Raw genomic sequence first — 25,000 nt, 5'->3', positions numbered from 1 at the left:
CGAAGTATCACGTACGACCGACAACTGTCACCAGAATGGATTTCGCACAACAGTTCAGGAATATTTCGCAGCGTTATTCCATTTCTTCTCTCATAGCTTTTGGGGTTCTTCTCGTTCTGACGATCGTCAATCTTCATCAAGATTCAAGAATAGGAAAAATGGAAGAGAAATCAAAAACGGTAAGTCATGGATTTTGTGTTAACATATGTATGTCTTTATGTATTTATATATGTATGTATGCGTGCATGTATGTATGCATCTACGTATGTATATATGAATATATGGATGTATGTACATACCGATGGATGGATGGATGGATGTAAGGATGTATGCATGGACCATGTACATATGTTCCTATACAGCACACACACACGTACGATCCATCACACACGTATACACATAAAATAACACAGGCGCACACACCTAAACATACATACATACATACATATATATATATATATATATATATATATATATATATATATATATATATATATATATATAGTACGTTTAAATATTTGTTGTGCAAGATTTTTTATGTGAAGTCGTGTGTTGAAACAGATATTGTTATATTTCGGAATGGTCATATTGACATATTTGGTGTTATTTTGCTTCAGTGTTATTTATTTTTTACATTAATCTTAATCTTATTTCGGCCAGAGTTCTTTCGTCACAATCCTGTGACCGCATCAGTGGTCCTTTGATTTCTTCTTTCTTATTTGTGTCTCTCCTTACTAACCGTAAGCCTTTTTGTATTTCTATTGTATGTCTTCATTTGCGCATGCTTATATCTCTATGTGCGTCTATGTTTATATAGTGTGTGTATGTGGGGGGATGCCTGTAATATTTCTATCTTCTGTTTATATACGTTCATGTAATTTGTATTTTGTTTTTGTTGTTGTTGTTTTTGTTTATTCTTATTTTGTTCATGTGTTTACATCTACTTATTATTATCATTACATATGCTTGTATGTATGTATGTATAACAACAATACTAGTAATAACAATAATAAATCGAATTGAAAAAAAAAAATATATATACATATATATACACACACATATATATACATATATATATATATATATAGTTATTTATTTATATTTGTTTATTTATCTGTGTATTTATTATGTTTTCTGGATCCTCTATCGTCACATGTTGTGGTGTGTTAGTGCTCCATTCTAGTTTTCTATTCAGGCTACGTTTATTTTCTATTATGTGTGTAGCTTCTGTAATTTGTCTAATTGTTGCATCTGTTCTATGTGTGGACAATATTTTAATTTGTATGTTATTGATTGATCCCCCGTGTTTCTGTTCGGCGTGTTGGTACAGAATCGATGAGCTTTTACCTTCCTTGAGTTGTCTCCAATGTCCATTTACCCGCTCTCCTATGCTTCTTGCCGTTTCCCCTACGTATGTCGTCTTGTTACTGCATCGTCCCTCTATACATCTTATACTATAGACTACATTCCTGGCTTTACAGTTTGTTTGTGGGCTAAATCTACATACAGTACAGTACTTATCCGTACTGGGGGTTCTACTAAAAGGATAGGTTCTACCAATTATAGATTTGATAGGGTTGCCTGGCTTTTCAACAACGTTAATTCTTAGCTTCAGTTTGTCTAGGGTCCTTCTAAAGCGGTACGCCATTTCACCTCCAGGGGTGGTGTCAACGAACATGACACTCTGGTATTTATGGTTATCATACCATAAGTTGGCCTTCCCTATTTTCTTTTTTGTCCTTTCTATAGTGTTCCATGATTTGTTCCTATAGAGTGGGCAAATCCCATTCCTATCATTACATAATATATTATCAAATTTCTTCATGGCTCCTTTGTATACTCTAATCCTTTCTTTATGGATGTAACCTGAGAACTGCATGCGGTGAATGAAATATCATATGTGTTTCTTAACTCTGTAGGCTCGCACATGCGTGACACATTTCTCATTATTCTGACGAGGTCTGCCATCAAAATATTGAATTTGGCATTGTCCGCAATGGCTGAGTTCCGGTGGATCAAGTATTTTGAGGCCATAGGTTTGGCATAGTATGAATGAAGGATTTGGGTTTTATTATTCACAATTTCTAGCCAGAGTTCAGTGTCTAGCACTGGTAGTCTATGGTTGGGGTGTTTAGTGGGGTAGTCTATTGTAACCTTAATACTCTGGAGGATGGAGTTATGTATTTGCTGGATACTCTCCATAGTATTAGTTTCTATTTCTCTTTCAAGAGTACTCTCTTGTGGGGGTGCCTTTACCACTATGTTGATATCATCAACATAGCGAGAGTACATGTTTACGAGTATGGAGTTCTGTGTTAGGCGTTCTTTAAGCCTTCTGTCCCACCATACCATGGAAAGGTTAGCCACATCACCAGCGATACTAACGCCGATAGCTGCCCCCTCGTCCTAGGCATATATTTTATTATTAAACTTAAACGTGTGGCCTTTTAGGGTAACTCTTATACTAGCTCCTAGTGCATGTGCGATCATTTTCTTTACCTGATGGACATTTGCGGGGCTCCGTATGGCTCTGGTCCATCCGCGCCATCTTTCTATATGTGTCTTCCTAGCCATAGACGTAATTGTGGGCGGTCTACCTCTTAAACATCTACTGGGGCAGAAACTACTAAGATTATGCTTATCTAAGTATTCATTATTACATGTCAGTCTAAGTAGGAGGCCCAGTTCTTCTGTGTTGACATTACGGAACTCCACCTGGCTCTCGTTGATCATCTCCACGCACTTCTCCACCGCAAAATCTACGTCAATCGATGGGTATAGGGATACCACATCCATGCTACCCACCATACATACTGTCAGGTCACAAGTGTTGTTACAGTCATTGATCCTGCTGAGGAGATCTTATGTGCTGTCACAAACATCAATTTTATATTTACCTGGAAACTTCGAATTATCAATCGCTGATAACCCAGCCTCGGCCTGTTTCATAATTTCAATCCCACGACTTCTGTCTGACAATGTTCCAGCGTATACTCGTTCCAAGCTCTTGACGGGTTCTTCCTTGACTGTTGGAATGCTTTCTTCAGATATTCGAAACTTAAATTCTTTCTGCACTCCCTTAACAAATGTCAGACTACGCGACTTTTTTGCTCTAAATCGCGTCCTTGACCACCTTACAAGTTCGTCTAATCTCAAGAGGGCATTCTGCATGATTTTTTTATCTGTAGCTAGAAGTGTCACGTCATCCATGAAGGCTTTCTTAGGCAATTGTACATGGGCGATTTGTTCCGAAAAATCTACACCTTCCAAAATCAACTCCATGACTAAGATAAACCACGTGACAGATATCGTACAGCCAGCAGCAATGCCAACTTCCAATCGGTGCCAATTTGTTGTAAAATTTCCAGTCGTAAATCTCATTTCGAAACTGTCATAGTACATCCTCATTATTTTGATCACTTTGTCTGGAATGTGGAAGTGGTCCATGGCTGTTATTAGTAATTTGTGTAAATATGCCACTGTTCTCCTCGACAGAATCCCCATAAAGATCTTGCCTTGTAGGTATCCTTGATATGAGCATCCAATTCTTCTTTAGTGCACGATAAAGTGCCACTCTTCGGTTCAGTGAATAGCTTCTTAGTAAACCCGTAAGGGTCCTTCAGAAACTGACCCCGAGTCCTTTTACTTTCTTTTCGACGCTCATATCGGCGGATATGTCGTTGCACATAACGACATTTCCTCTTCAAATCGTTATACAGTAGCGCAAGGCCAGGTTTCTCATCTAGTGCAGCACATCTCCATCGCTTTCTTAAGTCGGACTTTTCCTTCCTCAACTGCTGCATTTTTCTGATCCTGCTGCTTGGTCCACACTTTCCTTTCTCTAGCCGGATATTCTCTTTTATTCCAAATAAATCTGTTCCTACATCGTATATTGAGCTTGATAATTTGCCCAGTTTCTCCACTGTAGAGCCTGTCATTTTATAAAGAGCCCGACAAACCTTGTTTTCAAACTCTTTATATTTCACTTTCTCATTAGCAGCAAGCCACAAAACCCTCGGTTTCCTCTGAGTATTATCCGATGCACCAGTTTCATGACTTGTAGTTTCATCACGCCAAGAGGTCTCTGCTGTAGCATTTATCGATCCGCTGTGGTTTGAGTCCGGGGATGATTTGCCACGTGTTTTACGATCTGACGATCCACACTGCTCTGTCCTCTTCTCACAAGTCTTTCCCTGATGTATCTTCAAGCCTCTCACAGTTGCAAAGGTTCTACAGCACAGCTTGCATCCAAAGTTGTTTGCATTTCGTTCGCTGTTCGAATGAATAACCGCACTCATTTCCAAGGTCATTTCCGTGCTGACTGGGTTTGATTGATTCTCGATTCTCCCCTCTCGGTCGATCGTGGGGCTGTCATATCCATTCATATCTGTTACAATATATTACAAAGGCGATGATCGTAAGTCTGCAGCCTCCACCAGTCTTTCCTGGTGTCGATAGTTTTTCCTGTTGTCCGCTCGTCTTTCCGAGCAGTCCTCTTGTCTTCCAAGATGCCTAACCGTCTTTCCGGTTTGTCAGTGGTTCCCTACCACAAGGTCTTAGATGTCTTGCAAACAACTTGCACATGCAAGTGCTACCAGTTAAAAGCTCCGTATACCGGAAGCTAGCAAGTGTATGGGGTCATCAGGAGAGATTGCGCGCCGTTTCGGGGCCTACCTCTCGACGGCATCAATGCGCACCGGCCCCCCTCACTGATATGAGGCCCCGCTTGCTAGATCAGCTGGTTATGAAGAACTCAATATACTTCTAGCCATCACTCATCGTCTCTTTTTAACCAAATCCAGTGGCTAGCCTTCTCCACTGTAGATTGGATATCAGTCATGATGGTATTGACTTTACGATGAGTTAGGCCTAGCGATAACAACAGTCGTCTCACGCTGTGTCCAACAAACCCTCTACATCCAATTTCTTTATTAGCCACATGGGCCCAAACATAGAGGGGGACAATACAGCCTGATTGGGGTCAGACACTCAATGATTATATGACTTTTAAAATTTTACAAAATATAATGAAATCGAATGAAATCGAATGAGATACAAAAAGGACGAAATACACACATGAGATGAAGCAGAGAGATGGCTTACGCTCCGACCCCACGAGCCCCATTCTCCTACTGAAACATTTGTATGCAGACTTATGACATGTTCATGAGGAATCTTTCATTCCCAGCACCCTCGCAACATGCAACCATCTTTCTTTGAACATTTTCTTTGACAGGCATCTTCTTTCCAGCCTCACCTTCCTTTTAAGGAGGAAGATAAAATATCTCACCAACCCGAGACCGGAGATGAGGTTGCCTGTCGCCAAACCTTTCATTCGCGACTTCCATACCACCTCTTTCGCTATTGCTACTACTGCGAGAAAACATTGCTTATCTTCTTTCGTGAGGAAATCCGGCGGGTCAATTTTTACAATTGACTCAGACGACAGCTGTACTCTTCCCGAACCTGACAGCAGATGTTCTGCATAAACCCACACTTCAGACACTCCCGAACACTGAACAATAGCGTGCAGGCCAGTTTCCCTATCCCGTCCGCATCTTGGACAGTCGGCAGTGGTGGTTCGACCGTGTCCTGCGAGCTTATCCCGAACGGGTAAGGCTCCTCGGTAACATTGCCAGGCCAGGGATTTTTGGAAATTATCCAAACACCCCGGCCCAAACGTCCTTCGGAACAGACTGTCTAACTAGTTATCTCCGAGACTTAGGGTTTCCTCTAGGGTATCGTCGTTCCCAGCCTCTACCAACCTGCTATAGAAAAATGTGGTGGTACCAAAACCGCTAGCATTACCCGAGCGATGGAACTGTAGGAGTGCTTTACGGCACTCCGTAAACCATGTACCCAACCTCGTTCTACGAAGGAACCAGCTTTCTTGTCCACTAAAACTTGTGAACCTGGGAAACATCCGTTTCGCGAGCGGAGACCACACCTGTTAACCATTCAGGAGTAGCCAGAGATACCTGAACCTCAGCGCATGTTTGCACATCAACAGCCAAGGCATCCCCAGTCCTCCATTCAACGGCTTTTGGCAGCAGATAGAACGCCTCACTAGAGGAGTGGTGCCCTTCCACAAAAAGCGGAAGATCTGCTTCTCCAGCTTGCTCAACCACGAACCGGGACAGGGCACGATGGTTAGGCGGTAAATGATGACCGATGCGATAAACACATTGGCCACCTCCGCCCTCCCTTTCAAGGATAGACACCGCCAAGACCAGGTCTTGACTATGCAGGTCACCTTGCTCAATACCTCTGCCCAGTTCTTTTCTACCTGGAGGTATGGTCTAAACCATACCCCTTGCAGCTTAACCGGGCCCTCCGTCCAACGTCCCACGACGCTATCCAAAGGCATCGACTTGCTCCTCCAGGTGCCGAGTTGCAAGCCGACTGACTTTTCCCGGTTAATCTTTGCTCCTGCCACCGTCTCGTAAACCTTAATTGTTTCACGTACCCTCTGTAGGTGTTCCATCTTGGTTACAAGAATGGTGATGTCATCCGCATATGCTGAAACCGACTCTCCAACAGCCGGCCCCCTCGGGATGCCGCTCAACTTTTGCAGTAACGGCTCTAGGGCCATCACATACAAAAGTGGCGAAAGCGGACATCCTTGGCGAACCGAGCGCTTCATAGAGACGGCCTAGAAAGAAATCCGTTCACCCGAACGATCGAATCGATGTTGTCGTATAATTGGATTATCCACCTAAAGAAGCCAAGACCCAGCCCGAACTGTGCTAACACGGACACCAGGTATCGTTAGTCAACCCTACCGAATGCTTTTGACTGGTCTAAATGGACCAAAATCACTACCAGAATCACTACCAAACCCTTCTAAGGTATAGCGTATAAGATGGAGATTGTCCTGAATGCTTCTGCCGGGGACGGCACAGGTTTTTGCCTTGCCGATCAGAGTATTCGCGACCTGCCCCAATCTTTTTGCTAGTACCTTGGCCAAAATCTTCACCTCTGCGTTTAACAGAGTGATGGGCCTAAAGTTGTCTATCTTATCTCCCTTGTTTGGGTCCTTCCTGACCACAGTCACCACTCCCCTGCGTACAGATCTGGGAATCGACCCATTCTACTGCCAGCTATCGTAAACCCCGGCCAGAATTTGCCCATACAAGTCTGGCATACTTTTGTACATTTCATAAGGCAAACCACCAAGTCCCGGCGCCCTACCAGCTTTACAGTTCGTTATAGCCTCTCTCACCTCCTGAGGTGTTATCGGACCCTCACAGCACTCAGCATCCTGCCCCGAGAGACGCGGCAGCCCGGCAAGGAAGTCCGAAAGGTCCAACCTACCATCCGATCCATTGCCCCTCCCGAAAAGCTGTGCAAAGTGCTCCTGAAAAGCCTGACACATCTCATCGTGTTCGTTCACAATCTCGCCTTGTAGGTTCTCCACAGATCGAATTGTGGAATCATTTCCACGTTGGGTTTCCATCACCCGAGCCCATCCAGCGGCATTGATCCCCTCACTCCCCATTGCACGAAGTCTAGCCCTGATAATGCATCCCATGTGTTTGGCCTCGAGGTGCTGGTTTAATTCCAGTCTCTTAGCCTTCGCCTCAGCAGCACTACCAGTCAACCCTGCTTCCTCTAATTCCTTAACCAGTTCTAGTTCCCTCTTACGCTCTCTTGCCACTAAGCCTATGCTATATCTAATAGATTCAAATTTAATGGCTCTTTTGAGGGCGTATCACCATTTATTATTAATGATGGTACCAGTTAAAGCCCTCTGTATCAGTAACTTAATCCGGCTTCTGTACTCTTCGTTCGCCAAATGGGACTTATTGAGTTTCTAGTAACCGGATCCTCTACTCTGTAACTTATCTAGGTTCAGCTTACAAGTGACCAATTTATGATCACTGTAGCTGACCAAGTGGAACTGTGGACACTTAGCTATGGATCTATCTGTTTCTCTAATTAGAATCATCCTATCTATATAGGACTTAAAAGACCCGTCACCACTTAACCATGTCCACATTGGGGTGTTCGGGAATTCAAGTCTGTATGGATCTACTAGCTGAAAGCGACTTAGTAGATCCCGGAAACCGGCATTAGGTATTCTATTTGGGTTCGAGCCAACATTATCCACGCGCGCATCTTGAATAACATTAAAGTCACCTAACAAAACTAATTGGTACGCCGTACCAAGAAACTTCTCTAGGTCTCGGAAATACTCAGACTGACCATTGTGGGGGGTGTAAATTGCCACCAGTCTGATTTTCTTACCGCAACTTAAAGTCAGGTCCAAGACGACCAGCCTACCCTCTGGGTCACAAAAAATTAACTTCTTCTCTGGAACCCGGTTTCTTTTTAGTAGGACCAACACCCCCACACCCACCCGCCGGTGGACCTGGAAAAACAAATTTCTCGTATCCGTCCAGGAGTGGGAGCAGTCCTCTTGATCCCTTTAACCGGGTTTCAGTAGCAACAATGACATCCAAATTATGTGACATGACGTCGTTTAAGAAGCGGCCTTGCTTCCATCCCGCCGTCAGGCCACGCACATTTAAACATCCAACGTGAACTGCCATAAGTCTTACCTCAATTTCTTATGTCTTCGCTAAAAGGCGGAGGTGGGTCCGCCTCTTTTTCTTTTTCTCGGGCTCGTGGAGTCGTTTTAATTAAGCCAACATCACTCCGATGGTCATTTGCTAGAACATTGTAAGACGTTCTGTCTACGTGGTAGACTTCGAAACCGTCTTTAACGTTTTTGCATCCAGTTCTTTTTAGTTTTTTAATTTGTATTTGGCTCATTAATCTCGAGTTTGAGGTTCGAACCGCCATATATAGAAATTCTTTCTCTCGTATTTCTTTTGTTTTTGATTTTTTGGCTTTTTCATGCCTTCTTTGAGTTTGCATTTTTGCCAATGATTTAACATTTCTCTTTAATTTCCTTTTGCTACCAGTTCTCTTCCATTCCGTCTCTTCTTTATTTCCGCTCTCATTTTCTTCTTCTGTGCTTTCTTCTTCTGTTTTTCCATTCTCTGTAGTTTCATCTTCCGAGTCTTCTTCAATGTTGTTCTCCTCTTTTTCTTTTTCTTCACCACTCTTGCATTCGGACCTAACATGGCCCTTCTTTCCACATTTAAAACATCTGGGTTTTCTACCTTCCACCATGACTACTAACTTCGTACCCATTGTATCTATGACCTCTGGAATTTTTTCTAGGGTCATAGGCTCTGCTTGGATCAGCATTTTTATTGTTTGGCCAAGCCAGACTTTGTCTTCTGTTACTTCCGCAGAAAGCAGTGTGATTTCTTCCTCTAGGTCATACAGTACTGCCGCTACTAGCCATCCGGCGTCCGCCTCCGGTGGTACACAGCTTATCTTTATTCGGGAGGTTCTCCTCCCCATATAAAATGGCAACAGTACTACCTCATCCGTTCGAAGAGGCTCCACAGAATACTTTTGCGCCTGTTCCACTGTTGACATCCTCACTTCAACAGCTGCATATCTTTTTCCTCTGGCCAAATATGTGATGTTCTTCCAAATTGGCCTTAAATATTTTTCTACACTTCTGTCATTGACATAGTTAACTTTTTTCTGTTCAACATTATATGTTTTGAAAATTACAGTCCTTTCGAGTGCATCTTTAATGATGCTATGAGGAGGGACCACCTTTATTTCGGTCCCTTCTTTTGTTAACAGCTCTCGGTTTGCCTTCAAATTGGTTGTATCAATTTTCCTTGAGTTTCCTCCGGCGGCAGCCGCATAGCTCCTTATTGGCTCTTCTAATATCCTTCTGCTCACTACAGAATCCTTACTGGTACTTGGCACTGGAGATACACTCTCCCTACGCGCGACAGTACCTTCCATTGTGTAAAAACACTAATAAACAAGGGGGAATTAAAACAAATTTTGCTTCAAAACAAGCAATAAATAGTCCCTTTTTTGAAATTATAATAATCGAATTTAACTGTAACAGACACAAAATTTTAACATTGTACACTGCATAATAAGCGACATTATTAAGAAACATGCGTCTCCATCCGACTTCGATAGGAAAATGTTCCACTTTCCAGCCTGCGTCTTCACATTCCTCAAGGTTTTCATAACGGTTCAATTTTCGAGCCCGAGCGGCGTCCATATTATCTTCATGAGGAACTGTTAGCTCGAATATATTTACAACTTTCTTTCTTTCACACCACATCAAAATATCTGTTTTTTTCGAAACTGGGATGGGAAAGAAAACCTGGCACCCTGGTAAATCTGCAGTTACCTCCCAATAGCCGTTCGACTTTTCATTTTTCTCAGGAAGTTTCTTGATCTTCTTCTTGAAACGGATCCGCTGACCTGGTCGCACGATGGAAATGAAATCTCTTGATGGTACTTTTAGCGGTTTTTCCTCAGTGTTGTTGAGATGAATTTGGTTTTTTATAGCATTGAAGATAACCTTAAGGACCAAGTTGTGCCTCCATGTGTACCTGTTCAATGCTAATGAACAGTTGTAAAGATAACGTGTTAGTGTACCTACCTTTCTACATTTGCAGATGTCATTCTCTAAGACGTTCCATCTTTGAAACAGGTGATATGGGAAAGTGCAACATTGACAGCAAAATATTTGTAGAGTAAATGCTGGGCTAATTCGACTAAGCAACATGCTATGCGTCCGTTTGGAGTGTTTCAGGCCCTAACCTGTCATGCAAAATTGAGGGTGGGGTTTGTGTGATTTTTGAACGCACCGAAAAGCTGTCAGTGGATATACTCTCCTTTGCAGCAGTGGGCGCTGTGTCTAACACGACCCATCATCGGAAATTTTGACACCTCACGTCGGGTTTGTTGTCCTACATCACTCATAGAGCAAATTTGGCGGAACTGTGGTTGTTCATTCGCGGGTACCAGGGAACCAATGAGAGGATAGACTTGCCCTTGAACTTTGACGTCGGCGTAAATTCATGTTTATCTATCTTCTTAGATTCACCAAACGATGTCATTTGAAATGCAGAGTTGTATTGTCTGATATTGTTCATAAAATCCTTTGACTGGATTGAAACGCCTTCTAGAAGATTCCTAAGGGTTGAGATGGTAGTGTTGGCAATGATACCTGTCCGAATATGTTGTCATCTATTGCATTGTTTTAAGTTCTAAACGATAATAAATACCCTGAAGTTCTATTTATATGATGCTATTTCTATTTTTTCAAAGAACCGTTTCATCTCCAAGAAATCTCTCGACGATAAACCTGATGACACACCAAGTAAGAACTAATTTTATAGCTAAAGTCTTTTACCCGTGTCTCCTTAACCAATGATTTATAATTTCACCAACTTTGAATTAGTTCCACATTACTATCCACATGTCCACAATAATATATACTAAGACACTTGCCTGAATTTATTTCGAAATATATTCTACTTTACAATAATTTCCTTAATAAAATGTTACTCTAATATACAATGCCATTTATTGTGTATATGAGTATATATGCATTGCTACGTCGATAATTGTACCAAGCAGCATGTCGTCTACAAATAACAGTCGACCGATCACGTAGAGATGAATTAGGTTACCTCTACCACAATGGCTGAGCATATTCAACCAGATCACAAAAAAGAATGTGAGAAGGAGCACTAACAATGCACACTTCAACTAAGGGAAACCTTCACGTTGAAAACTTTCGACTTTTACATAAATACAATCATTTCAACCTCCATATGGCAACCAGTATTTGCCCATTAAACTCACCTTCCTGGTAAACCATCCACAACATTCCCCAGGACACGTGATCGTGTGCCTTTTCGTGGTTTACAGCGTCTAAACCTTGGAAATGCTTCAAATTTTGCTGGAAGATCTGTCTTTGAATGACTATCTGGTCAGGTGTACCGCGTGGCGGACGGTAATATTGGGCGCGACAATTTCCCTACATATCTTTTCCTGACATCACGTGTAGACTTCTCTATAATTAGAACACACTCTTTGGTCTCTGTTTGAAAAAATTGTGATTGTCACCCCGTATTACCATTGCTTTGTTGGTGTTTTTTCCAGAGGTCCCATCCACCTAGCATACATGGGTCACTCAGAGAATACCATCTGTATTTAAGGTTTCTAAAATATCAAGCCGAACGTGCTTTTCACCAGCAGCGTTATCACTTTTAAGTGAGTTTAGCTCAAATAAGCGTTCAACCGAAGAAGAACCTGCTGAATAAAATAATACAATCACGAATCCATTTCGATGTCCAACTTCATTCAGGATGGTCACTCTCAATTTGGATGCAAAAGTCTCCACATTTTTGATTCTGATCCCAGCATCCACTGCGGCTTCCAACTGTATTCTGTAGGTCGCACTGGACTTACCAATTTCCAGTGTTCGGCAGACTGTAGAAATTTTCAGGTTTTCAGATATGTAGGTAGTGCGAGTTGACAACTCCACAAGTATTTCTATACCAGGTACCCTTATAAATATCCCTGTCTTAAAATAATATCTATACCATAGGAGGAGAGTGTGTATCCTGCACTGAAGGCTGCTATGACCTCTCCATTAAGTTCACTGACGACATTCCTTCCAATCAATCCTTCTCACAGTTATCAGTGCCAAGGTGTGCACTGAAGTCTCCTTGCGGGACAAATGACTTTACCCCAAATATATCTAAAGCTGAGGTGAATTTGCTTAGGATCGATTTGTATTTCCCCATGCTGTTTGCTGCTTATACTTCCAGCAGCAACATTGGTCCTTCATATTCAGCCTTAGTTTCAAGAGGTGAACCCTCACACCTAGTAGGTTTCACTCCATAATACAATCCGAAAGCTGGGGATTGAGAGTATCCTAATCCTACCTGTGGAGACATTGTTGGCACCAGAGTTGCGTAGTGGAGTTTCAAGCCTATATCCAGGTGTACGCTATCGGAGAAACGAAATTTTGTAGAGGAGACACCGATTATATCTTACAGGCAGATTATATCGAACAACTTTGACGTTTTAATTCTCATTTATTAAAGGTTCCCTTCTTGATCTGCTTTGTTGTCCTGAGACCGTCAATATTGTGCTCCCATCAAAAACGGTAAGTCATGGATTTTCTTTTAACATATGTATGTCTGTATGCATGTATTTATTTAGGTATGTATGTGTGCTTGTGTGTAAATATGTGTGTGTGCGTGTGTGTAAATATGTGTGTGTGTATTATGTATGTGTGCGTGTGTGTAAATATGTGTGTATGTATTATGCATGTGTGAGTGTGTGTAAATATGTGTGTATGTATTGTGTATGTGTGCGAGTGTGTAAATATGTGTGTGTGTATGGATTGATAGATTTGCGGATAGACAGACAGAGAGACAGATAGATAGATAGGTAGGTAGATAGATAGATGGATTACATAGATGGATAGATAGATAGATAGATAGATAGATAGATAGATAGATAGATAGATAGACAGACAGCAGACCGATAGATAGATAGATAGATAGATAGATAGATAGATAGATAGATAGATAGATAGATAGATTAGATAGATGGATAGATAGATAGATAGATATATATAGAGATAGATACCTAGATAGATAGATATTGTCATCAAAAAAGGGGGTAGAATTAATTAATTGTTAATAAATTCGACCAAGCAGTATTCAGTATGTAAAGACCATTTACGGTGTATTTGAAGTATTAATTTATAAAAATATGGTAAAGTAAAAAAATTCACTTTACCACACACCGAACTTTTCAGAAATAGCAGCCAAAAATATGGCTATTTCTTCAACTGCAAATAAAAGTCTCCAGACAATGCATACTCAGAAAATAACTCACATAGGTATAAGGGAAAAACAATGAAAGATCACATCCATATACGATACCCGAGGACAGTCTGTTTCTGGATTTGTGGGTAAAACGCCACTTTTTCTTCATCAGCTCAGAGATTTCTTCTGATTTAGATTTGAAAATACTAAGAATCAAACATACCCGTCCGATATCTGTAACATCGGACAAACCATGCCAGACACCCAGTACTAGCGAATCCAAAAATACGAATGAGATCTATTATTCTCCCTGTCCACCCACGTGAGTCATAGAGCATTACATTTCTACAGAGGTAAAAACTGTAGTTCAAATTCTTGGAGAGAAAAGCATTATATTGTCATCAAAAAAGGGGGTAGAATTAATTAATTGTTAATAAATTCGACCAAGCAGTATTCAGTATGTAAAGACCATTTACGGTGTATTTGAAGTATTAATTCATAAAAATATGGTATGGCGTTTACCCACAAATCCAGAAACAGACTGTCCTCGGGTATCGTATATGGATGTGATCTTTCATTGTTTTTCCCTTATACCTATGTGAGTTATTTTCTGAGTATGCATTGTCTGGAGACTTTTATTTGCAGTTGAAGAAATAGCCATATTTTTGGCTGCTATTTCTGAAAAGTTCGGTGTGTGGTAAAGTGAATTTTTTTACTTTACCATATTTTTATAAATTAATACTTCAAATACACCGTAAATGGTCTTTACATACTGAATACTGCTTGGTCGAATTTATTAACAATTAATTAATTCTACCCCCTTTTTTGATGACAATATAATGCTTTTCTCTCCAAGAATTTGAACTACAGTTTTTACCTCTGTAGAAATGTAATGCTCTATGACTCACGTGGGTGGACAGGGAGAATAATAGATCTCATTCGTATTTTTGGATTCGCTAGTACTGGGTGTCTGGCATGGTTTGTCCGATGTTACAGATATCGGACGGGTATGTTTGATTCTTAGTATTTTCAAATCTAAATCAGAAGAAATCTCTGAGCTGATGAAGGAAAAGTGGCGTTTTACCCACAAATCCAGAAACAGACTGTCCTCGGGTATCGTATATGGATGTGATCTTTCATCGTTTTTCCCTTATACCTATGTGAGTTATTTTCTGAGTATGCATTGTCTGGAGACTTTTATTTGCAGTTGAAGAAATAGCCATATTTTTGGCTGCTATTTCTGAAAAGTTCGGTGTGTGGTAAAGTGAATTTTTTTACTTTACCATATTTTTATAAATTAATACTTCAAATACACCGTAAATGGTCTTTACATACTGAATACTGCTTGGTCGAATTTATTAACAATTAATTAATTCTACCCCCTTTTTTGATGACAATATAATGCTTTTCTCTCCAAGAATTTGAACTACAGTTTTTACCTCTGTAGAAATGTAATGCTCTATGACTCACGTGGGTGGACAGGGAGAATAATAGATCTCATTCGTATTTTGGATTCGCTAGTACTGGGTGTCTGGCATGGTTTGTCCGATGTTACAGATATCGGACGGGTATGTTTGATTCTTAGTATTTTCAAATCTAAATCAGAAGAAATCTCTGAGCTGATGAAGGAAAAGTGGCGTTTTACCCACAAATCCAGAAACAGACTGTCCTCGGGTATCGTATATGGATGTGATCTTTCATTGTTTTTCCCTTATACCTATGTGAGTTATTTCTGAGTATGCATTGTCTGGAGACTTTTATTTGCAGTTGAAGAAATAGCCATATTTTTGGCTGCTATTTCTGAAAAGTTCGGTGTGTGGTAAAGTGAATTTTTTACTTTACCATATTTTTATAAATTAATACTTCAAATACACCGTAAATGGTCTTTACATACTGAATACTGCTTGGTCGAATTTATTAACAATTAATTAATTCTACCCCCTTTTTTGATGACAATATAATGCTTTTCTCTCCAAGAATTTGAACTACAGTTTTTACCTCTGTAGAAATGTAATGCTCTATGACTCACGTGGGTGGACAGGGAGAATAATAGATCTCATTCGTATTTTTGGATTCGCTAGTACTGGGTGTCTGGCATGGTTTGTCCGATGTTACAGATATCGGACGGGTATGTTTGATTCTTAGTATTTTCAAATCTAAATCAGAAGAAATCTCTGAGCTGATGAAGGAAAAGTGGCGTTTTACCCACAAATCCAGAAACAGACTGTCCTCGGGTATCGTATATGGATGTGATCTTTCATTGTTTTTCCCTTATACCTATGTGAGTTATTTTCTGAGTATGCATTGTCTGGAGACTTTTATTTGCAGTTGAAGAAATAGCCATATTTTTGGCTGCTATTTCTGAAAAGTTCGGTGTGTGGTAAAGTGAATTTTTTTACTTTACCATATTTTTATAAATTAATACTTCAAATACACCGTAAATGGTCTTTACATACTGAATACTGCTTGGTCGAATTTATTAACAATTAATTAATTCTACCCCCTTTTTTGATGACAATATAATGCTTTTCTCTCCAAGAATTTGAACTACAGTTTTTACCTCTGTAGAAATGTAATGCTCTATGACTCACGTGGGTGGACAGGGAGAATAATAGATCTCATTCGTATTTTGGATTCGCTAGTACTGGGTGTCTGGCATGGTTTGTCCGATGTTACAGATATCGGACGGGTATGTTTGATTCTTAGTATTTTCAAATCTAAATCAGAAGAAATCTCTGAGCTGATGAAGGAAAAGTGGCGTTTTACCCACAAATCCAGAAACAGACTGTCCTCGGGTATCGTATATGGATGTGATCTTTCATTGTTTTTCCCTTATACCTATGTGAGTTATTTTCTGAGTATGCATTGTCTGGAGACTTTTATTTGCAGTTGAAGAAATAGCCATATTTTTGGCTGCTATTTCTGAAAAGTTCGGTGCGTGGTAAAGTGAATTTTTTTAGATAGATAGATAGATAGATAGATAGATAGATAGAAAGACAGACAGACAGACAGACATACAGATAGATAGATAGATAGATAGATAGATAGATAGATAGATAGATAGTTTGATTGATATAGAAATACCTGTCAATCTATTCGGTTGTCCAGAAATTTATTGCTAAAATATGGTTGCTTAAATTTCGACTTATTTTAGAACATGGTTGAGTTCATAAAATAGAATTTAACTCCACCTCCATTTAGAGCGCAGTTTAAGCTATCTTTTCGTGTAAGAAGGTTTATGTTCCTATAACCTGTGTTAATTTTGTAACACTTGAAAAGGCAAGATAAGAAAGTTCATTTTCGGCACTTGACGCTTTGGGAACCAGACAAAAATTGCTGCAGCTCGGCTGGCATGTGTTACTCCATCCCAACATATTCACCAGATATTGCACCTTCGGATTTCCACATATTCAGGCCTCTGCAGAATAGTGTTAATGGTAAAAATTTCAATTCCTTGAATGACGTAAAAAGATACCTCGATGAATTCTTTGCCATGAAACCACCGCAATTATGAAATGAGGGTATTTTCAAGTTAAAGGAAAGATGGAGAAGCATAGTGCAACAAAATGGTTCATATTTGGTTGTTTAAAAATGCAATGGCAAGTATTTATTGGCCCTTTATTTTCCTTTAAAAATCGGCACGAACTTTCTCGGCAACCCAATATAAATATCTGTATACATACATATATATATATATATATATATATATATAATATATATAAATATATATATATATATATATATATATATATATATATATATATATATATATATATACATATATATATATATATATATATATATATATATATATATATATATATATATATTTATATATATATATATATATATTATATATATATATATATATATATATATAACGGTAAGCTTTATGAAAATAGACAAAAGACGAAGGCAGGTTTACGGAAATAAACAAAAGACGAAAGCAGGTGGAATACAAACAAACAATTGTATTAGTATGGTGCTCAGGAAATATAAATGAAACAAGTCTTTAACGTTTCGAGCCTACGCTCTTCAACAGAAAGATACACAGAGGAAAAAAACACAGAAAGAAGGAGAGAAAAAAATATGCGTGCAAAAGCTAGCGAATCAACATGGCGATCTGATTTCGGCCAGAAGTCAAAGATCGAACATGAGACGCAAGAGCGAAACACACTTATATATAAAAACGCACACACAAACATATGTATATATATATGTATAAACATTATATATATATATATAAATTTTTATACACTTACATATATACATCTACATATACGCACTATATTTAAGGAGTAAATAACCAGTTTATATAGCACCCGTGTACAAAATATCTAATTCTCATCCCTTTCGTATGCAGTCAATTTATAACCTACAATATGTTCCCAAACATTTTTCTTACAAACTTTTGTGATATTCCATTGAATGCCAAATGATATATTGACCTTCGAGATTCAATCCGGAATATTATTCACCAGTGCTAGAAATACCCGACTCTTCAGTGATCATGATGGATAACTATACTAAACAATATCAAGGCAATAGAGCTTTTACATCAATTCAAACTACTTCTAAATATTGCATCCTATTGCCTTGACAGTTTCTCCTAAGGACGCAGTGGAAAAGTCCTACTGCGGATTAGGACGCCGTACATAAAAGGTTGGCGTCGGGCTTTCTTGTACGTCAGCAGAATGCGCAAGTCTACGTTTCTAGTAATCTTCAAACTACCAGCGATTTTAGATAGCAAATTTAGTCTACTCTTGACAATGAACAGGGATATTAGCTGTTTATGTAATGTGTATGCTTTGCCATATACAAGCATGAAATAATGAAATACCAGATTCACAGAAAGGCATGCAGTTCCAGCAAACCTCCAAGATGTAACACGATATAATAGATTTGGTGGAATGGACAATGTCGACGTCACCCACATCTTCATAAAATGCCGTCCGAAAATGTTGTCATATATTGCATTCTTTTCAGTTCTAAACGATAATAAATACTCTCTCTTTTTCCACAGAACCGTGTCATCTCCAAGAAATCTTGTGACGATAAACCTGATGACACCCCAAGTAAGAACTAATTTTATATTGTATAAGACAATAACTTTGAAGAAATGTTCAGGAATGAGATTAAATATTATAAAGTATCCAGCTTCCAGTTCTACAGTGTTTAGCTAAAGTCATTCACCCGTGTCTCCTTAACGATTTATAATTTCACCAAAGTTGAATTGAATCTACATCACTATCCATATTTCTTCAGTAATATATACTAAGACACTAGTCTAAATTTCTTTTAAAATACATTTTACTTTACAATAATTTCCTTTATAAAATTTTACTCTTTTATACTATGACATTAATTGTGTGTATATGAGTGTGTGTGTGTGTGTGTGTGTGTGTGTGTGCAGCGCTACGTCGATAAGTGTACCAACCATTGTTCGTCTGAGAATCGAATGCCCGACCTAGCGCATCAATGCGTTTATATCTAGAATCTAGCAATCTGTTCAGTCTTGTGCTTCCAATCACTCGTGAATAGATTCCCGAAGTAACGATGTTCCACTTTCCTGCAGAGTGTGTGTTAGTCATCCCTGCCTTGGAGCACTCGGCAGCCAACCCATTCAATGCATGTCAAAAGTGAACATGACATGAGTCAGATAGCAGCATGTCGTCTGCAAATAGCAGTCGACCGATCCCTTACAGACGAAATGAGATACTTCTACTAAAATGGCTGAACCATGCTCAACCAGACCATAAGAAATGTGAGAAGCACTAACAATGCGCTCTTCTATTGAAGTCCAAACTCCATGTTGAAAACATTCGGCTTTTGCACAAATACAAACATTTGGACATCCGTACGAGTATTTTACGGTAAAAGGTATTTGCCCAATAATCTCACCTTCCTGGTAAACCATCTGCAACATGCCCCACGGCACGTGGTCTACAGCGTATTCCCCTTGGAAATATTTCAAAGTTTTCTCGAAGATCTGCCTTTGAACGAATCTCTGGTCGGGTGTACTGTATCCAGGACAGTAGTCCTGGACGCGACAATTTCCCAACGTAACTATTCTAGACATGTAGTGTAGACTTTGTCTTAAAAAAATCTGCGATTATTACCCCGGATTGACATTGCCCTCGTGTTTTCCCTGATGCCCCATTCCACCTAGCATACATGAGTCACTCAAGGAATACCATGTGTATTTAAGGGTTTTAAATTATCAAGACGAACGTATTTCTCTCCAGCAGCTTTATCACTTTTCAGTGACTTTAGTTCGACAAAAATAATACAATCACTAATTGATTTCGATGCCCAAGTTTATTCATGTGGGTCTCTCTCAATTTGGATGCAATATTATCCACAATTTTCTTTCTTATTCCATCATCCACTACTGCTTTCAACTTTATTCTGTAGGTCGCACTGGTCTTACCAATTTACTAGGTTCTCCCAACTGTAGGCATCTTCCGGTTTCAGACATCTTGGTAGTGGTCAGTTGACAACTCCCTCCACTCCTTTTACCCCGAACGTCCAGCACAGACTCAAAGTTGACTGAGACGACAACAACATCTATCAAGAACCTCTGTCACTAAGCATTTCTATTCCAAGTACCCTTATAAACAACCGTCTTAAAACGATATCTATATCATACAGCGTCCGTTTCCTGCCAGAAGACTAGTATGGCCACCCCATTAAGGTGTGTGACGCCATTCCACCCAATCAATACTTCTTGCGTTTATCAGCGCCAAAGTGTGCACGGAAGTCTCCTTGTAAGACAAATGACTTTACCCCAAATATATCCAAAGCTGCAGTGAATTTGTTGAGGAAGCATTTGTATTTTCCCTCGCTATTGGGTGCATTTACTTCCAGCAGCTACATCACTCCTTCATTCTGCTTGAGCTTCAGGAGGTATCCCTTAATACCTAGTGGGATTCACTTCATAATCCAATCTGAAAGCCAATGAATGTGAGCATACCACTTCCGACAGTGCAGACATAGTTGTTGGCACACCTGCACGGTGGTGTTTCCAACTTACTTCCAAGTGTACGCCTCCGAAGTAACGAACCTTTCTTGAGGAGACACCGATATAGCGTTTTATCTCCTCCGGTTTTGACAGTCTAATTCTCAATTATGAACTGTTGATCCCTTCTGGCCCTGCTTCGGGGTTCCTGAACACGCATATTTTGTATCCCTTCCCATGCATCCCACATTGAGTTGGGTGGAGACGGCAATATATTTCCTAAATGGACTCCTCCTTCCAAGATCCGGACGCAAATGCTGTTATCCGACTCGATGAATGACGCGGTATGGCTATTCCTTCGAGCCCTTTGCATATTGTAGCTATGATGGCCTGATTCGCTTTATTGCATATTGTAGCTATGATGGCCTGATTACTTTATTTCATTTTAATTTCACAGAACCCGGTCCCGGATCATTGTATACCCGGTGGGGCAGAACTACTTGTCCTACTAATTCAAGCCTTGTATATGACGGTTAGTACACTCTGTATTTCTCTCCTCCCTTTCTCATTTCATCTTTCTCTTCTTCTCTTTTTATTCCTCTCATTTTCTCTTCGTGTCGCCCCCTCTGTCGCCGTTTCTCTCACGCACACGCACACACACTCAAGACGATCATCTGATGACATATCACGTTTGAAACGATACCTACAGACCCTATAGACACTATACAAGACTGCTTACTCCTTTGTAGGTATTTGGTCAAATCAGAATTTTAAATGTTGCCTAGAGTTGACCAGGTGAAAAGGATGTTGTCTGACCACAGAATATAGATATCTGTACTTGAAATTATAGATAGGGACTAGACTGGAGTCCAGTATAGCGATCAAGAACTCCTGGCTGACTTGTATGGAGTGTAGATATCAAATACCAAGCCTGCTAATTGGTTATAAATTGTACTGGCTACGGATGGTGGTATTGTACGAGTGTGACCACAGGTGAAGAATGGCAGCTTGACTAACATTAACTACAGTGCCTGTTGATTGTTGTTATAGACTAATTTGAGCAAGGTCTAATTAAAATTGATGACAGTGACTGTAAATAGTTAATGAAAGGAACGCAGAACGTACAATGTGGACTGGACAAACCACACACTGTAATTAATGGACAAAGCTAACTAAGGGCCGTATTTATTATGCAGAATATGGAGGGACCAAGTACCACTGAGAGAACCCAAGTGAGTACATATTGCACTTGTATTCTTCACCGCCTTACCGAAATCGTCCTATCCCTCAAACCTTTCTGTTTCCATGTGCCACCTCCCCTCATTAATTGCCCAGTATATCTTTGTAAGGTAACACCGGCACATTCAATTCAAAGCTACTGCTTCCCACATCTTCTCTAACCAACCTCATATCCTTTGTGAATCTGCTCTCTATAAACCCTACACATATCCTTTATCGGTCGCCCACTCTGCTGTCCATTCATCTTAAGCACTACGCCATCAATGAGCTTCAAAATTCACCCCACCTCAGTTCATGCTTTGCATGAAATAAAATCTGTGTGATCATAATATTATAGTATGTGGTAGCCCCGTCTCGTGGTAGGCCTGACTCGTCCGAGACAAACCGATGGATATAGCTAGCCACACCCTTATGGTCGGCTAAACAGTATTTCATCCCCTCTTACCCACCAGTTCTTTGCATCTCATCTTCTCTCGTATTGTTCTACTCAAACCACATGCAATTCCCATCACCAAAAATTTTCCCGTTCAAACGTGAACGACATCTTTTCCATTTCGGGAAATCACGACCACAAGAGTAACAAAATCCCTTTCCTTTCTCCGTTTGTTTACATCCACACACAAACATCTACCCCATGCAATACACATCACAGCCACAAATACTTACCCGTACACACACACAGACACAAACACACACACAAACACAAACACACGCAAAAACACAAACACACGCACACATACACACATACACACACACGCACACGCACGCACGTACACAAATACACAGGCACACACAAACACACGTAAACACATACACACACACACATGTAGAGAAGAGAAACGCACAGCTGTGAACTTATACGCACTCCCATACAGCAACACACAGCTTACACTAACATAAACACTAACATATATACACCACAATTCGTTCACACGCGACTAAATATGACTCCTTTTAAGGGTCAAACTGTAATGAATGTTTCCGTAATTTTAGATATTATTTTGCTTAATATGATTTTTATTTGATTTATTCTTACTATTTCTAGGTTTGGCTGGTGGAGAATGGTTCGACAACGCAGGTGGCGGAAGTAATCTCTTATGTCTACCCAACGACCCCATTTGGGCCAATTATACTACAGAACATGAAGGTGGAAGTTGGATTCATGGCACTGAATATCAACTGGAACACTACACAACTAACAAACTCTTTTCCTTTGCTAACGCTAAATCGCTTCATGATCACGACGTTCCATGCGCTGTCTGTTTGACACGACAACCTGCTGTTGTTATGATGTTACCAGCCAGGACAAAGTGTTACCCTGGTTGGACGATTGAGTATTCAGGATATTTGATGACCGAAGGTTCTGGTAATAAGGGCAGACATGAATATGTGTGTGTGGACTATGCACCAGAAGCTGATCCAGCAGGTTACAAAAACGAAAATGGAGCTGTATTATATTTCGTTCAGGCTTCTTGTGGTTCATTGCCATGTCCACCGTATTTCCATGGTCAAGAATTAACCTGCGTTGTGTGCAGTAAACATTGAATAGAAATTAAATTCGGTTCCATATAAAAATATGTCTGTGAATTACAAGAAATGATATGAATGTTTACCTAATATTTTCATTCAAGTATGTCTATCGTTAAAAGAAACTGGTATATCAGAAGATATTGAAAACCATACAAAAGAGGCGACGTAGAAAGCCAGAAATATCCTGAGAAATAAAATCTAAATCTGTCGGAACATTTTGTAAGATTTCAGTTTATCAAATTAATGTTAAAATAAAATGCTATTTCGGTTAACCGTATTTTGTCTCGTGTCTCATTATTCAGAAAACCCTAAATATAGTACCAACATAGAAATATATCAGCTTGTTTTTCACAGCCTTAGAAAATCTAATACTTGACGCTACTATCTCAGACATCTTGGTTTTCAAATTACACCTCGGATTCTGAAAAGGACCATGAACCATCACATTATTTAGCACAGAAAACACATGATCGCTTCAACAACAACAACCAGTTACTTCTACACAAACCATTTTATTTGCTGTTATTAATCAGGGAAGATTTCCGTTCCATTCTTACCTCATATCTTATAAAACCTATTTATCATCTCTTTTAGATATAACGCAAATTATTCGTTTAAAGACTTCTGAGAATGTGGAAACTACACGATCAATCCTTCAAAAGACTTTCGAAATAAATATTGGTCCTCCCAACCTAAATCTAAATCACAACCTTCCCACCTCTCCACAGAATATGACAAAATGGAACTCTATCCACAGAACACTCACATCATACACTAACCGCTGATATACAAGAATGAGAAAGGAAATCAACCAGAAAAATTGCCTCATTTCAGCAGCAGAGAACATCAAATACGACGATTCCTTTCACTCATCTACGTAAACATACCAGAACCGAAGAATGGATGGATCCTAGGAGCTGAATACATTTCATGCGAAACGAATACAACACACATAAAAGTGAGAATAAAGAGAGCAAATATAGTCAGGGCAAGTACGGATGCTGTGTGTAAGAAGGCTGAGATGTTGTGACCGTCACGTTATATCCAATAGGATTCATGACAGTATGTTGGAGTGTGTCGAAAATTTGTCAGATAAACGAAGGGTTCGGTTAACAGCATCAAGCTGCAATAAAGATTAAAGATTATTAATGTTTACTATCCCACTATTATTAGTCTGATGGGTAAATCTGCATTCGCTTCTCTAGATTACAAATATTTTCTTGGTTGTAAATCGTAAACAATTACAGAGAATACGGACGCTGGTAGATCTTCAAATTCATCTTTTGATTCAGCGGCATAATTAGACAGTTAAAACGACCGCCATGTGTTTAAGCTGTACAGAGCATGCGCAGCTGCATACGCAACCCGCCATTACAATAGGAAAAATTATGGGACTTTGTTGAAATCTGACATGGATGTAAGATTTATTTTGTAGCTTATTTCAAATTCACCTTATTTCGAGGGCCAAACCGAGAGTATTACACACACACAAACACACACACACACACACACACACACACACACACACACACACACACACACACACACACAAACACACGCACACATAAACACACACACACACACA

General features: G+C 39.7%; 1 protein-coding gene and 2 long non-coding RNA genes across 3 annotated transcripts in view; 2 read left to right on the top strand and 1 right to left on the bottom strand.

The window, feature by feature from the left end:
- The window catches only part of LOC118766839, a 22,811-nt gene extending 17,506 nt beyond the window's left edge, over positions 1-5,305 (bottom strand). The window contains exon 1 of the long non-coding RNA XR_005002748.1: positions 5,295-5,305. This is a non-coding gene — a long non-coding RNA (uncharacterized LOC118766839). The remainder of the gene's footprint in view (positions 1-5,294) is intronic.
- Positions 1-8,345, top strand: part of LOC118766853 — an 11,214-nt gene extending 2,869 nt beyond the window's left edge. Inside the window, exons 2-3 of the long non-coding RNA XR_005002763.1 lie at positions 1,225-1,229; positions 8,336-8,345. This is a non-coding gene — a long non-coding RNA (uncharacterized LOC118766853). The remainder of the gene's footprint in view (positions 1-1,224; positions 1,230-8,335) is intronic.
- A 4,306-nt stretch (positions 8,346-12,651) lies between these two features.
- On the top strand, positions 12,652-23,536 carry LOC118767007 (short-chain collagen C4-like). The gene is made up of 5 exons (XM_036510913.1): positions 12,652-12,718; positions 12,957-13,018; positions 18,712-18,763; positions 21,104-21,178; positions 22,931-23,536. Exons 1-5 carry the CDS (start codon positions 12,652-12,654, stop codon positions 23,428-23,430), a joined length of 756 nt encoding a protein of 251 aa, XP_036366806.1. The 3' UTR covers positions 23,431-23,536.
- The last annotated feature ends 1,464 nt before the right edge of the window (positions 23,537-25,000 follow it).

The sequence above is a fragment of the Octopus sinensis genome, linkage group LG18 (genome assembly GCF_006345805.1).
Source record: "Octopus sinensis linkage group LG18, ASM634580v1, whole genome shotgun sequence".
Lineage (NCBI taxonomy): Eukaryota > Metazoa > Mollusca > Cephalopoda > Octopoda > Octopodidae > Octopus > Octopus sinensis.
The sequence above is the reverse complement of the archived record's forward strand: the minus strand, read 5'-3'. Positions and strand labels throughout refer to the sequence as shown.